The 15,599-nt window shown below is 32.8% G+C and overlaps 2 protein-coding genes across 2 annotated transcripts in view; one reads left to right on the plus strand and one right to left on the minus strand.

Annotated features, from left to right (window-relative positions):
- Positions 1-15,599, plus strand: part of LOC107436458 (proton-coupled folate transporter) — a 108,643-nt gene that overhangs the window by 2,159 nt on the left and 90,885 nt on the right. Inside the window, exon 2 of the mRNA XM_071178358.1 lies at positions 13,846-14,003. The gene's annotated coding sequence lies outside the window, so the exon portion shown is untranslated. The remainder of the gene's footprint in view (positions 1-13,845; positions 14,004-15,599) is intronic.
- LOC107436452 (serine/arginine repetitive matrix protein 2-like) overlaps positions 5,572-15,599 on the minus strand; it is a 43,116-nt gene continuing 33,088 nt past the window's right edge. Inside the window, exons 4-6 of the mRNA XM_043044472.2 lie at positions 11,376-12,245; positions 9,581-10,560; positions 5,572-8,508 (exon numbers count right to left, since the gene is read on the minus strand). Coding sequence (XP_042900406.1) covers positions 6,126-8,508; positions 9,581-10,560; positions 11,376-12,245 — 4,233 coding nt within the window. The 3' untranslated portion in view covers positions 5,572-6,125. The remainder of the gene's footprint in view (positions 8,509-9,580; positions 10,561-11,375; positions 12,246-15,599) is intronic.

The following is a 15,599-nucleotide window of genomic DNA, read 5'->3' on the forward strand; positions in this document are numbered from 1 at the left end:
ACCTCTCGGACATGGGCTCAACGCCTTTCAGTCAGGCTATCCTGGCTTCTTCTTGTTTATGAGTCCCGCAGTGAACTGATCGTTAAGACTCGGTTCCCAGCAGATCATCGAAGTCAAGCATCACTGGCTGCGGTCAGTGTGCGAGTGGGTGACCACTTGGATCAGTCTGCGTAGGGACCGAGGGTGTGCAGTATTGGTCCTCGTTAAACTGTTCTACCGTAAAGTGCTCGACTTCGCGTGCAGGTCGTCGGGCTACCGAAGCGGGGGTGCCATCCCCTCCGCAGATGATCAAAATTGTGATGGCATGTCTTCGGATCATCCTCAGGGATGTTTCCCAGACCGTCGCCAATAGCCCATTGTGCAGCTCTAGTGCGACGTAAATGAACAACAACAACAACAACATCAAATTAATTTACAACATATTTTTGTAGATACGTAATAAATGATTATTCTAAAAATATGCCTGTGCCAATCAGTTGCAACTAAAGTGCTATGTTCTAGCTTTATTTGCCTTTTACTTAATTGCAAATTGGGTTCTTGCAACTCTAAACTGGTCACTGATAAACAAACACGTGGCCTATACCAATAGTTTAATATTACCTCAGCGCCAGCTTATTGTTTAAAAACAATTTGGCGTGTTAAAGACGAGTGAAGTTTCTCGAGCTAGCTCTCTCCTAAGTTAGAATGTTATTAGCGTGAAGTTAATTAAATACCACACAGTATCGCACAATGAATTTGTTATTTGCGTTGCACTAGAGTTGCACAATACGCTATTGGTTACGGTCTGGGAAACATCCCTAAGGATGATCCGGAGACAATATACATTCCGTTTCACAGGAAGGACACATTGACAGATCATCCATCTATCCGCAGAACGTGATTTTGACCAGAACTAGAGCACTATCTATCACCGATCTAGTACCCCCAGAGGTATTGATTTGCAATGAAAACTTTGAGGAATTTGTGATCATGATAAATTTTGCTTGCACCAATCACCATTTCGTACACGGGGAGTGTTCGACAGATGGAGATCGAACTTATGACCTCTCGGACATGGGCTCAACGCCTTTTAGTCAGGCTATCCTGGCTTCTTCTTGTTTATGAGTCCCGCAGTGAACTGATTGTTGAGACTCGGTTCCCAGCAGATCACCGAAGTCAAGCATCACTGGCTGCGGTCAGTGTGTGGGTGGGTGACCACTTGGATCAGTCTGCGTAGGGACCGAGGGTGTGCGGTACTGGTCCTCGTTAAACTGTTCTACCGTAAAGTGCTCGACTCGCGTGCAGATCGTCAGGCTACCGAAGCGGGGGTGCCATCCCCCTCTTCAGAGGATCAAAATTGTGATGGCATGTCTTCGGATCTTCCTCAGGGATATTTCCCAGACCGTCGCCAATAGCCCATAGTGCAGCTCTAGTGCGACGTAAATGAACAAATCAAATCAAATCAAATCAAACCAAACAATCTTGTTTATGAATTTCATTGTAACCGAGCTATATTTTTGTTTTGTGAACCTGGCAACTTTGATGCATAGTTAGTTTGTTTATGTTCTGCATGGCTTCGTGTCTGTCTTCGTGATAAGTAAGAAATATATAATGAAATAATTGAAATCTTTGTGAACGTATATAGAATGTGTCACTTGAGAGAATTTGATCTTTGACGCTCTCGTTTTTCTCGAAATAAAATGTAAATAAATAGTTGATAAAGCAAACAAATGGCATGTTTCAACAAACAATTAGTATTGAGACATCAACACTACGTCACTTGCAGGTATTCCTCTGAAATTTTAATTTATTTGGTTATTAAAATTGTGTTACATGTAAGCTAATTTAATTCAGTTGTTTTCTAAAAATTATCGTTATATATGCCGAATTTTAAGACAATAAAGCTTGAATAAGGTAAGGAAGTTTGATTTAATTTCCCATCTGTTACTAGAATAATTGTTTTAAATTTATTGTTTTTATGTTCATTTAAAGTTAATTTATGTTTTTAGTTTTGTATAAACACTTCTTTCCAATAGAACCTGTTTTTATTTATTTATTATTATTTAGTATATTTTTATTTAGTATTTCATTACATCTTAAGTTTTATAAAAGAAATATAGATAGGAATCAATACTTGTATTACTAAAACTCAGTAATTTGCAATGCTGGAACTTTTAAAATTTTGCTGTATTTCCTGTGTTAGTTTTCTCCACTCTGTTTGTTATTGACCATTTATTAAGCTTTATTTCATAATATAATCTAATAAAAAGCAATTTTAGTGATTCACAGTGTAAATTTGACTGCAGTATGTAATATTTGTAATGTAGCATTTTTTTTTAATATTATTAACTTGAAATATTAAATAGTAGATTTAATAAAAACTTTCACTTTTTTTCTATAAATAGTAACATTATATAATATATTGTTATATTATATAATATAAATATATTTTATCTTTTATAGTAATAAAAATAATAATGAAGAAAAATATTTGATATTGCATTTTAGTAAAAATAATGTAAGTGCTGAAACTGTGATGTTTAATGTTTTATTTAAACATTTGTAAAGATCAAAAACAGACGGGAATATAATGCAGATACAAGTTAATGATTTATTTTTGTGTTTCAAACCAAGAAATGCATTGTTGTTTTAAATTTTATGGGCAAGAAACATTCCAATTCCGCTGTTGAAATGTTTATAACTAGTAAATAGACTATTTAAATTTGGAATTTTTTTTATAAATTCCAATAGATTTTGAAAATTACCCAGTTGCAGTTGTATAAGCCATATTATTTCCCCTGTAATAGTGGAAAATAAAGACTTCTAAAAACTGAAAGATATTTTGAAACCAAATCGGTGCTATCCTGTGTGTATATTAATTTAAAAATGAACATTGTATTAAATCATTATTTAAAAATAAAAATATTTATTTTTAAGGTTTGTTTAAAAAACTAATTAGGTTTTTTCTTTCACGTTTCGAATTCACATTAGTTCTAAGAAATTCTTAGTTGCGTGATAACATATCGAAATATGCGTTCAAATTTGATTATGTACTTTGTGCTGGATAAATATCAATAAGTAATTATTTTTCTACCATTGTTACATTTTAACTGTAAAATTTTTTGTGTGCAAAACAGGTAATATTAAGAAATTTGTCCTGGTCTTAAAAGATTGATGAGTTAAACCCTTTGATGCAAAATAAATTTTTAATTAATATATTTTTCTTACTTTTTCAATATTTTGTATAATTTATATCAAAATAAACGATAAATATTATATTTATCATTTTAATAATTTATGGTAATGAAATACAGCAGGAAACACCGGTCTGTTCTAAAGGTAAAATCTTCTAAAGACGACTCACCTCCAAACAATTATTTTTCATATTTGCGCTTATTTATTATTATTATTAGATAGATCTAAGAGAAATAATTATTCAGCATTGACATTTCTTTAATTTACAAAATCAATTATCGATAAGTTTTTGAGTACGAAGGAGTCAAAAATGTCTCAGAATACTTTTTTCGGGATTTTATATTTTAGTACAAACATAATTCCGATAACCCAACAGATTTTTTTTCTATTGTACTAGAACCAATTTAACATCCTTAATTCAGAAGAAAGATTAGGAGGAAAAAATGTCTATACATTTTTATTCGTTTCTTTCATAACAAGCGAATTTTTGTTAATCAGGTTTATTGATTTATTCTGCCAGCGTTACATAAAAAAATTTAGTCTTACCCTTCTTTATTTTAATTCAGCCATATTACTGATTACATTTACTCAACTTTAAAAAGATGCATACGACTTATTTATATTTTTGTTAGTCATTCGAAAAATTTCAAGCAGTAAATAGATTTAACCCCTCTTAAATTATTTTCAACTTGTAACAAAAAGATTAAAAACTTATGCCTTAGTATTTAATTTGTATGAAAAATCACGGGGCGAAAAATCATGTACACAGAATTGTTCTTTGTTACCTTTACCAATATTAAATTTTTTTTGACATGCGATGATAAAAAAAAATACATTTAGTTTTACTGAAATGTTAAATAATGAACTACAGAAAAAATCCCAACAGACATATTTTTTTTTAAATATTCGCTTGTTTAACCCTTTGTTAAATAAATTATTTTTGACATGGTAAAAAATATTTTTTTTTCTTTTATTATTTTGTTTGCATCAAAAAACAAATGCAAAATTCAATATTTGAAAAAATGTTTTAACTTCCATTTTCTTTGTTAAATTAACTCAATTTTGAATACTTTTCTTCCTTCTGCCGTAGATATATATATATGACGAAAAAAAAAGCCTTCGAACAAAAATAAGGGAATTTTTTTTAAAATCGCAACTGGAGAAAGACTAGTATACCAATAGTTAGTTCGCAAGAAAAAGTTTAAAATGAAAAAGTGAGAAGCTCTGGTATAATAAATTTTTATTTCTTTTTTTGGCCACTTTTTAATATTCACCGAGTAAACAAGAATTGTTTCTATTAAAATTACTTGTTTTCTAAGATATTCATGATTGAAGTTAAAATTATATTCGGAGTCTTATTAATTTTTAAAAAAAATTTTTTTTGTTGAATTCTCTCTACCCTTTGTGCTAAAAGCTTTATGGAATTTCTAAAAGTAAATTTGAACAACAGTTTATTTTAATAATTTTAAACTGAAATTTACTATTTTATTTTTAAATTTCTTTGCAAATTATATCCCCATAAGTATTAAAAACCTAATTCATCATCTGGTTTCTATCACTTTCTGTAAGTCATGCACGAATGTTTTGTTCACAATTTTTCTTGGCATAGCAAACACACTTTTCCCATGTTGTTAGATAGTGCAATGGCTTATAGTGAATTGATCGATTTTTCATTTGAAAAATTGCTGAAGAGTTAAAAGGTATTTGAAACAAATACACCAAGTTTTAAGCAAAGTGATCGGAAAAAATATCTAAGTGAGAAAATTTCTTAAAAGCTAAAAGAAAATGTTAATTTTTTTCGGAAACAATATTTTTTTTAAAGTGGCTCTAAAATGTTGGGATTGCAAAATTCTGCTTAAAGAAAAAAGCTAATTTAATCTCACAAAATCTCAAATTAGTTACAATGTTTCTCAAAAGATGCTTCTTCTTGTTAAACCATTCCAAATAATTTATTTGTACGAACTTCTATTAAATACTTCTTTATATTGTAGGGCGTTGTTATTGAAAATAGTGATTGTTTTGAAAATATTGTTTTACTGTTTTTTTTTTATCTAATAGAGTCATATGCTAGCAAACTTAACTAATTTTGAAACGAGGTAAGAATAAATTTCTGGTTTCTTTAGCAGAATGCAATGAACTGGACATTTCGATTTCTTTCCTTCTGTGATTTTTCAAATCTTCATTTTTTTTTCTTTGGCAATTTTGGTAAAAGGGGTGTAGTTATGTTCATTCATGCTCAAGTGTAAAAATGTTTCTAACCACGATTTTTGGAAAATGTTAATTTTTTTTGCTTATTTTTTAAATATCGTTTTCCGTATGAGGAATTTTAGCAATTTTCAATTGTACTAAAATTGAAGAAACGAAATCTTACGGTTTAACTTAAAATCGAGACAGATAACACTTCTCTGAAAAAAAATTTTATTTTAAAAATGATAAACATATAAATAGTTAGTTTTTGATTCCACTTGCATACATAACAGTAACATATAACACCATTTTAAATCTAACACTCGATTTTTTTTCTGTAAAAAAATATGCAGTTCGAGTAATTAGATAGCTTGGCACTTGCAACAGTTTCATATAGAACAGAATAGGATTTCTACAAAATCCAATCAAAGGACAAAGTTCATCGAGAACGCTGCTCTTTTTTGGATTTAACACAAAGTAAGATAGATCTTTAATCACTTATTTTCAAAAGTATGATAGTTGAACGCGCACGGAAGTCACACTTATTATCATAGGTGTGTTTGGCAAATAACATGATTACGTTTTTCGGATGATGCTAAGGAATCTAGGCGATGTGTTTGCTTAAGATTCAAAATAAATAACGTTTCTAAAAGTATTCTTTTATTACTTCTGATCTGAATACTTTTCAAAGATAATCAATGCCCGAAAATTGAAGTCATCAATTCGTCTTAAAAACAATTTCCCATCTTCTATAATCCATAACTTTAAGCAGTTCGACTATCTGCTTCATTCAGCTCTATAGGGGAAATCGTCGTTCTTAACTTAGGTTTTCCAAACTTCAGAATTCGTGGTCGATTTTGGAATTTTTTATTAACTGATCGCCTACTTTCGAAGTCAGACATCTTGCTTTCTCCTTCCAAATTTGCCTCTGTTACACCATCTTCTCCCTCCAAAAATGATGGATATTCTGTGGTCTGGACTAGATCGTTATAAGATTCCGTTTCCGTTTGAGTTTCGGTTATGATTTCTACCGGCGCTAAAGTAGTTGTTTCACTTTGGGGCGATTCTTTAGAGTTAACGGTTGTTTCTTCTCGCTGGTAATTAAGCATGCCTTCATTTTCATCACTTCTATTTATGCTTTCGACAGTGTCTGGATTTTCAGTGCTTGTTGTAGTGGTTGTCTTTACACGAACCCGCTTTGCGTATGGTTTCCTTGATCTTAGTACTGTAGGAGTCTTGGTCACTCGCTGAGATTCTTCTCTCAATAATGGCTGCGATTGAGTCGTTGGAGAACTTCTTGCCTGTAAAACAGTTGGTCTCCTACTCCTATTGCGTCCAAAGAGATTTATTCGACTTCCATATTCTTCAGATTTTGTGGAAACTGTGGTTGTATCTGTTTCAGGGTATGATGTGGTGGTGCGCCTGCGTGGTTGATTTGTAGAGTTCTGACGCCATTTGCTGTTTGAACGGCTTGAAGTTGATCGAGTTGAGATTTCAGTTTCTATTGTAGGTTCTGTAATGGTTTCTCGAATGTAAAGACCGTCTTCAGTTAAAGCTTCGGATGGTTTTGGCTTCCTAGGACGAGGTCTTCGTTTTCTAGTTCGTCTTCTTGTAGTAACTTCAGGTGTTTCAGTTGAATAAAAGTTAGCTTCGACATTATCTTGACTCCTTGATCTTTCCGATTCAGTGTATGCTTCTGATGGATGAGTATCGCCAAAAGATGATAAAACTGACTTTTCAGAGTCTTCAGTAGGGTCACCAGCTTCCTTATAGAGTGGCTCTTCTGGAGTTTCGGCTCGAGGGGTGGTTATTGGTCTTCTGGGAGGGGGAGGGAACGTTGGGAATGCTGGGAATGTAGGCTTTGGTGGAGGTGGCCTTCGTTTCGGAGCACGGGTAGTAGTTACCTGTTTAGTGGTATGGTATTCATCATCAAGGTATTGATAGCGATTGCTTTCAATATTTTCTGGGTGTCTATAAACTTCAACAACCTCGATGTTTGGCAATCGTGTGTTTGAATGGGTCTCTCTTAGTGGTTTATCTGTGTATGGGTTGAATTCTACGATAGACTCAGGAGTGTAACTAATGACTGGATTTCCTTGGTTGTGATGATCTCTGTGATTATAAGGGTGATTTATTTGTGATTCCGGTTGTCTTTGCCTATTTTGTGTCTCGCCATTGTAAGATATAATATCAACAACATCATTACTTGGTGGGGGATTTATGTAGTCACGAGGTGGTTCAAAAGTGTCAGGAAGGCTGTTGGCCGGTACATAATTTTGCGGAGGTCTTTCAATTTGATCTCTGGTACTTCCACGTGTTCTTGGAACAGACATTTCTTGGTATCGCGTGACTTGAGAAGTTGAAGGTCTACGTGCATTTTCGGAATCATTTGGAAATCGATTCCTCGTAGAATGCTGATCTCTATGTCTTCTTGAATCTGGTATATTTTGTATAGGTGTTCGCGTTCGAGTATACTCAACAGGCGAAGATGGAATATGTTGGTGTCGTACTGCACGTTGGTCTTCAACAACTATGTCATGCTCTATATCTTCTTTAACGGGATATGGTCTTCTATTGTCTTCATTAGATGGTTTTCTTGTTTGACTCCTAATTCTTGAAGAAGGTGGTGGTGGTGTAGGTGAGCGATAAAAAGGAGTTTGTATATTTACAGGTGGTGGTGTATTGCGTTGTGATTCGGGACGTCTAGAATGCTCGTGATTACTTCGTACTGGTGGAGATTCTTCTCTATGCCCGTAAGCGTTTCTGTTTGCTCCATCAATATTTTGGGGTTGTAAAAAGTTGGGATTTCGCTCTCGTACTGAAATTGTGTTTGGACCAGGAACTGGTTCCCTATTTCTTAATGGTTTTGGAGGAATAGGCTCTGGTCTTTCCAAAATGATGTCTGGATGGTATGATTGATGATGACTAACAGGTGGTGTCGGTCTTCTTAAATTTCTTTCAGGCGCATCTCTATTATGAGTTGGTTGTCTTGGAGATTGGTTATAGGGTATTTCTCTGTTTAGATTAGGCTGATATATAGGTGGAGGTGGTGGAGGCGGTTGTTCTGGCATGTACTGCCTTGGTCTGTATGGTCTCTGAATCGGTTGTGGAGATATCACTTGGTCAGGTATGAATCCATTTGGTTGTCTGCGAAAAAAATATTTAAATTAATTAATTTTATGTAAATATGGCTTATCGCATTTTGCAAATAATTTTTTTATAAAAAAATATTAATTGTTAATATATCGTTTTTCATTTCAAAGGAAAAATGTTTTAATCATGCAATAAGATGCACGTTGCTTCATAAAGAAAAAGCCCTGAATCCTCAAAATTGTAAAGATTTGTCTTATTTCTCTCACAAAAAGTGGTCATTCAACTTTGAAAGGCTATGAGGCATTTATTTATAAGGCATTTGATGCATTTACTTATTTATAATTAAATGCAATTTATTAGAAATTCTTGTAATATATGCTTTAAAAATAACTATACGACTTTAAATGACAGTTATCTTGTTGAAAAATAAATTGATTTATTCAATTATTAATATTCAGTCGCTAATGCTTAGAATTTTCATTTGGTAGAAAATATTTTAATTTAAATGGATTTCAATGGAAAAGTTTTATTTTCTTTCTCAGTTCCAAGCTCATGTCTGTTTTTTTTCTAGCACCTTTTTTAAACTTTGGAATTTAAAACTTTAAAATATCGATTTAAAATATTTAAAATATTATTTTAAAATATTTTTAGGCCTGCATCCACTTGTGAGAATATTAATTGTTCTCATCATGCATTTCCGTTTTGATGTTTAATTTTTAATCTAGTATAGTTATAGATGTTCAGCAATTAAGTTTCGCCTCAAAAGATATTAACGATTTAGGACATTACATAAATAAAAATTGAAAATATTTTAAATCATTATGGTTTGAAAATAGTATGGTGAGAAAATTAATTTGAATTTGATGCACACATGTACTTTTTTGAAAGATATGTGTGGTTTAATTTGATCTTTAGCCGTCCTAAAATGTTCAATGATTATTATTATAAATTTTTTTTGCCTTGAATAATCTGTAAAATTCTTATATAAAATTGTATTCACCTTATGAATTTAAATAAATAACATTATAGGCTTTTCCATTTTACATAATTAGTTTCATGATATTGTGAACTTACTACTAAATGAATTAGTTGCTACTATTGAGGACTAAAACTTAAAATAACCAACCTTTCTGGATTTCTTAGTTCTTGACTTTGAACATTAGGTTTTCTTGTAGGGTTTTGACCTCCAGATTCACCATTATTTGGTCTAATATGAACTTGAGGTCTCTCCGTGATTGGCTGCCGGGGTCTTTCTGGAACATTATGTTGAGGGGGCTCTCTTGGTACCAGCTGTTGTGGTGGAAACTGGGGTGGAAGAACTTGCGCATGTGGTGGTGAAAAACCACCATGTGGTGCAACATCTGGTTGAGAATAAAGTCCATTGTAATGCACATAGCCAGGAAAATTACTGAAAAATGGGTTTTGAAATCCTTGGAAATTTTGCACTGGCCCTTCGATTTGAGGTAAAGCACTTCTTTCGGAAGTCTGTTGTTCTTCGTGTCCTCCATGTGGTCTAGGTTGTCTAGCTTCTGGTGTTGGAATCGGTCTTCTATTTTCCAGTGGTGGTGATTCGGGAGACTGTGGCTGCCGCAGGTATTGGCTTGGTCTGTTTATCTGTGGTCCAAATGAAGGCACTGACTCTTCTTGCACTCCAGGGGAAGGGTAAAAGAATGATGTTTGTCTGATATCATTTAAAAATGGTTGAGGCTGGAATGGGAAATTCGGCAAATTCAGTGGATTAGATACTTGGGGAGCGTATAAGAGCATTCTATCTTGGCCTGGAGAGTTTTGTCGAGTGTTGCTTTGGGAATTCGTCAACCTTTCTCCTTGTCGATGCTCTATTTCACCTGGTCTTAGAGACTGTGGTCGAGCAGAACCTCTAGGGTTGACATTACGGTTGTCTTCAACATTAGATTCGTCAGGACTATAATAGTACACATTTCGTTGTTCTGCAGCAATTTGTCCACGGGTTCGAGGTTCTTTTAGCTGTTGTTGGTAATTATTTTGGGTTCTATCTTTTTTTCTTTGGCGAACTTCTAAGGTCACGGGTACGACAGGAACATCAGATGGTACAAGGGCTGGAGCAAATGGAATAGCATTTTCCTTCTGAAATATTTTTAAATACTAAAATGACTTATGACTTGAAAGTTTTTGAGCAATTAGTAAAATTACCAAAAGTTTAATTAGATGAATAAGAAATATTCGCTTGCCAGTTTTATATTTTCAAAATTCAAGTTAATAATTTATCGATTCATTTTCTTTGAACAATTAATAGAACTTATAAGTTGTTTAGAAATTTCAAATTACTATAATTGTAATGCAAGTTAAGAAAATAGTTTTACGAAATTAGACTGTGATTAAAAATGACTTTTAATAAGCTCGTTGAGCCGACAGGCCTTATTGATCAGCTTGTTGTAGAAAATATTATTAGTTAATTATTAGTATTGTTAGTTAAATTTAATAAACAGAGCATTACAGAACTATAAATTAAAAAATTAAAACTCGCTGCTATTTTTTCGTACACTTACAATGTATATTTAACATAAAATTATTTGGATTCCATATTATTTAGTTATACATTATCTAGAAAATCGTATTTATGTCTAGAACATTCTATATGTAAATATATTCTTTAATGTAATTTAATTTCATTATAGAAGTTCATACTTTTTGTCTTGAACAAGAATAAAACTACTCCAATAAAACATAGTTTTTTTAAAAAAACACTGAATTTAAATTATATTAATTTTTATTTGCAAAAAAAAGGCAGAAATATTTTATTTAATGGTGATTATTAAAGTAAAATCTATACGGCTCCTAACGTTCAAAGTTTAATGATAAATAACTAAATAAAGGTTAAAGAGAACTCTATATAAAGGAAATAATTTGAATTTGGAAAATTTCTAAATATAGCTAATTACCTGATGACGGTTTTGTGCATTTCTTTGGAAAATGTCAGAAGAACTTGCTAAAGTAGTATCCGGAACTTTGGCATAGACAATAGCGTACGGTTGAGTTGCCTTAAATTGTGATGGAACTGATCGTTTTCTTCGAGGAAGTTTAAAAGAAGACTTCTTTGAATCAGAAAATTGAAACTTTTTAGCTTTTCTTTGATATGGGCGATAATCCGATCCATCGCCATAATCCCTGTCGTTATAAACTTCGACCAAAACAGCACCGTTGGCATCCGATCGTCTGTTCTCATTGATCAAAGGATCCAATTCCAAAGAATAAGGCACGTGAGATCTCCTGCTGAAAGTTGATGGCTTCAGCCTGAAAGAGGCATTTTCAGTCTTCGTCTTGTCATCTGGCAGATTTGAGGCTTCGATCTCTTTCAAAAAGCTGTTGAACACTTCATAAACGCCTCCGACTTCTTTAACCTTTGAGGGTTTTCCGATTTCAGTCGGCAGAGGGGTCGTCTTGCTTTCGGACGAAAGTGTCGGCTCTGCTAAAATGTGAGGTAGTTTGAATTCGGTCGCTGAGTTCAGAGCTGAGGCTGTGGTGTCCTTGGTGGATTTGAAGGTCAAATCCTCTGGAAGAGATATGAAAAGTTCGGAGCCGTCACAAGCTCTTTTAACTATGTCTTTCAGAAGACATATTCTGTGTTTTTGGTTTTCTAGGAAACATGGGATGGATACTCTGGTTCCATCTGAGTGACAAAAGTGGAAAAGTTCGCAGCTGAACCTTGGGTCAGCATAATAACCTGGAGCTCTGTTATTGCAAGAAAATAGAAGCTCGGACACTGAAATGTCTTGATTGGAGCTCGATGCTAGGAGCACATTTTTCTCAACCTACGATAAAAGAAATATATTAATTGTTTTTATTCTGAATGAGTTCAAATAATGATTGATTGATTCACACTTTTTATTCCACCAACAATAAATTAATGTCCTATCTATGTTATTTTAATTATCAAACTAGTTTTAAACTCATATTTAGTGAGATTAGGTGATAATTCGTTTGATATAATTTCCCCATAAGAATTCGAGTGTTTAAAAATAGAAATGCTTTAGTTCGATATAGTTTTAACTACTCTGAACGAAATAAAAAGTGTTTTCATCTCCATGTAGCATAAATGCGGGTTAGTTCCATCAAAAAAGTCTTCCACGAAGGTAAGCTATTTTATTATATATACAGCGGCCTAGGCCAATAGGCCCATACGCCAAACACAATGGATCATTTAAAGGGTCAACAGACCCTTATATAAATAAAATACAAAAATTATATGTATATATAAAACACAAAACTTATTAACCCTTATATAAATAAAATACAAAAATTATATATATATATATAAAATACAAAAATTATGAACCCTGAGACAACCAGTAAAAACTGAGTGAGCTGTGAGCCAGAGCTGGTGGACCCCTCAATACAAGACAAAAAATCTGACAATTCACCAAAACCAGCCGTAAATACAACTCATAAAACCGTCAAAAGGTGAAGGGATAAAATGACATAAATGAATATAGTGCTAAAATTGAAAAGTTAAAACTGAGACAAAATCACAGATGTATACACTTGCCAAGTACAATTTACACGAAGTACAATTAATTCCACGAAGGTAAATTTCTCCCAATACTTGATCGAGGTTCCCTTGTCCTCTGGATTTTGTTGAAAATTACAAGGAAACGAAGTTGAACATTGAGAGTCGTAATTCAAAAAATTGGGTCTGCTGTCCAATGACGGTTTTAAAATATAATAGTTAATTTATTATGCTTGCCCATTAAATATTGAACCATATTAAATTCGAATTTTTTAATATGTACTCTGTTTACCACCGTAGATACATAAAAAGTTTTAAATAAAAAAGTAAAATTTGGTTCAGCTAAACTCGAGAACATAATCTGTTTTAGTTTAGAGAAATTCGCCTTTATAAATGCATTTCAATACCCGCCAAATCATGCAGAGGTTTGTCCGGCCATTGGGAGAGATTCTAATGGTCTCTCCTAAAGGTTTTCTTCAACACTAAGTCTATGGAAAAAATTCTGTGCCTCCTAAAAGTGGCCATAAATAGAGGAGATCGCTATACAGAGGTGGTTTTTACTGGAGGTTTCACTGTAGTAGAAAAATATTACACCACCATTTTATATTACATCGAATAAAGAGATAGTTTGAATTCAAACGCTTAGGAGCATTTTTTTAACGATCCTTTTTTCGGATTATGCAATTAAAAAAATTTTTATTATTGTTTTTTTTTTGACCCGGAAAAAATTTCTAAGTTCTTGTGAGAATTAACCAACTTAGAACAAACTGTACTTAATCTTTCGCCAATATCTGGTAATTCTTTTTCTTATTTCATCATTTACTTACACAACTCGGGACATACAAAACATGCCTGTACAAAAAATCCCCAAAAAATAAAACTTTTTTTGTGCACTTTGGTTCCAGATTCCTAATTGGATATGAGAGACCCATATTGATTAAAAAGATTAATTGATGCACGAGGAACGGATTGAAAGAGAAATCTAGCTCAACGAAACGTTAAAGGAGGCCAACGAATTCGCCAACGCCTCTTAGGCAAAGATGCTCATTAACTCTCATTCCAGGTATGTTGTTTTTTTCTTAGGAAACATACCAGAAAAAAATCAGAACAGGGTCACTTTTGATTTGTTAAGATAAATCTGGATTGTAATGTTCTTCGAAGTTCTTACAACGGACTGCCTACAAGGAACATTCCACGCTACGAGCAGTGTCCTTGAACTTGAAGAGTTAAAATCTTCTCTAGTTCGTGTATTGGGTCACTTTTGCTACCGGCGAAACGTGTTGTGAAGATAAAGATGCATTGATAATACATCTTTTTCTTATCAATTTATTAGCATTTAATCTTTTAAATGTTTCCCAATTTCACTTACGCTGCGATAATGGTATGTTAGATAACATGTTAATGACACGATCGATTAATAAGTTAACGACTTATAAGAACGTGGCATCATCCCGTGTTCGCGAAAGAAAGCACAAAATAGGTTGATGCATTATTTCTATTGATTTAATTTGTTTGGACAGAAATACACTACCGTGTATTTTACTAATTTATAATTGTTTTAAAAACCTTATAAAATGCACTGAGTTTTAATAATTGTTGCTTATTTTTAAAAATTTTCATTAATACGTTTTGCTAGCTGATTGTAGAGAAAACGTAAAAAAAGAATGTTTCTCGATTTCATTAAAAACATATTAAATATAATGATAAATATTATATTCTAACACTAAATTTTAAGTATTTTGAGAAAAACATCAGTGGCTGACTAAACTCTGTTGGATCATCTTCTTCTTGGAATATTACGTAAATAAATCATTTATGAAGTTTCACGAAATTGGTGATCCGTCGCTGATTCGAATTATAAACAGATTAAAGTATATACTACATATATGTACACAGATATTGATTAAAAGAATCTTAATCAATGTATATCGATTAAGATTCTTTTTGATCTTATGTGGATTTTAGACATGAATTTTCGATACTTTTATATGAATTTATTAGTGTCATACTTTTTTTTTATTGAAATTCAAAAGCCTTTTTTACGAATTTATGCAAAGATGAAAAGCGTGTTGTATCCTTGCCATTAGTAGGAATGTCTGCATGCGTTTTTTTTAAAAGTGTCAACTCTTCGGGATGAAGAGCTAATTTTTGATGTATGTGACCTAGGTTCGAATCTTCCTCTTCACGCACCAACCACAGTGTTGACTTAATAAAATCCGTATTATTTTGAATAAAAGAGACCAGGAATGTTATGTTTCTAAGGGCGCTTCCCTATTATGACCTGTTACACAGCATACAAAGAAACAGTCTTTAATAGGGAAGAGCCCCTAGCGGTCTATTACAACATTTCTAAGAATGGGTTCCAATGCAGTTTTAATCCTGATGATGTGCCCTAATTTCTCTAGAAGTTTGTCTCAACATGTATCTGACCGACTGTTACATATAACGTTTCTATACTTGCATATTACGACGAAAAATTGTCAAAATATGTCAATAAGAAACCGTAGCTTGGAAAGAGAACTCGATTGTACATCGAAAAATACTGACGATTCGTTAAAAAATCTCATTATTAGAAAAAAATTGCTCCCTAGTGTAATGAGTGTCTAAACAAAAACTAATATTCAAGTAATATCTGTTTTATATTTAGTATTATTATATT

The sequence above is a fragment of the Parasteatoda tepidariorum genome, chromosome 3 (assembly GCF_043381705.1).
Source record: "Parasteatoda tepidariorum isolate YZ-2023 chromosome 3, CAS_Ptep_4.0, whole genome shotgun sequence".
Lineage (NCBI taxonomy): Eukaryota > Metazoa > Arthropoda > Arachnida > Araneae > Theridiidae > Parasteatoda > Parasteatoda tepidariorum.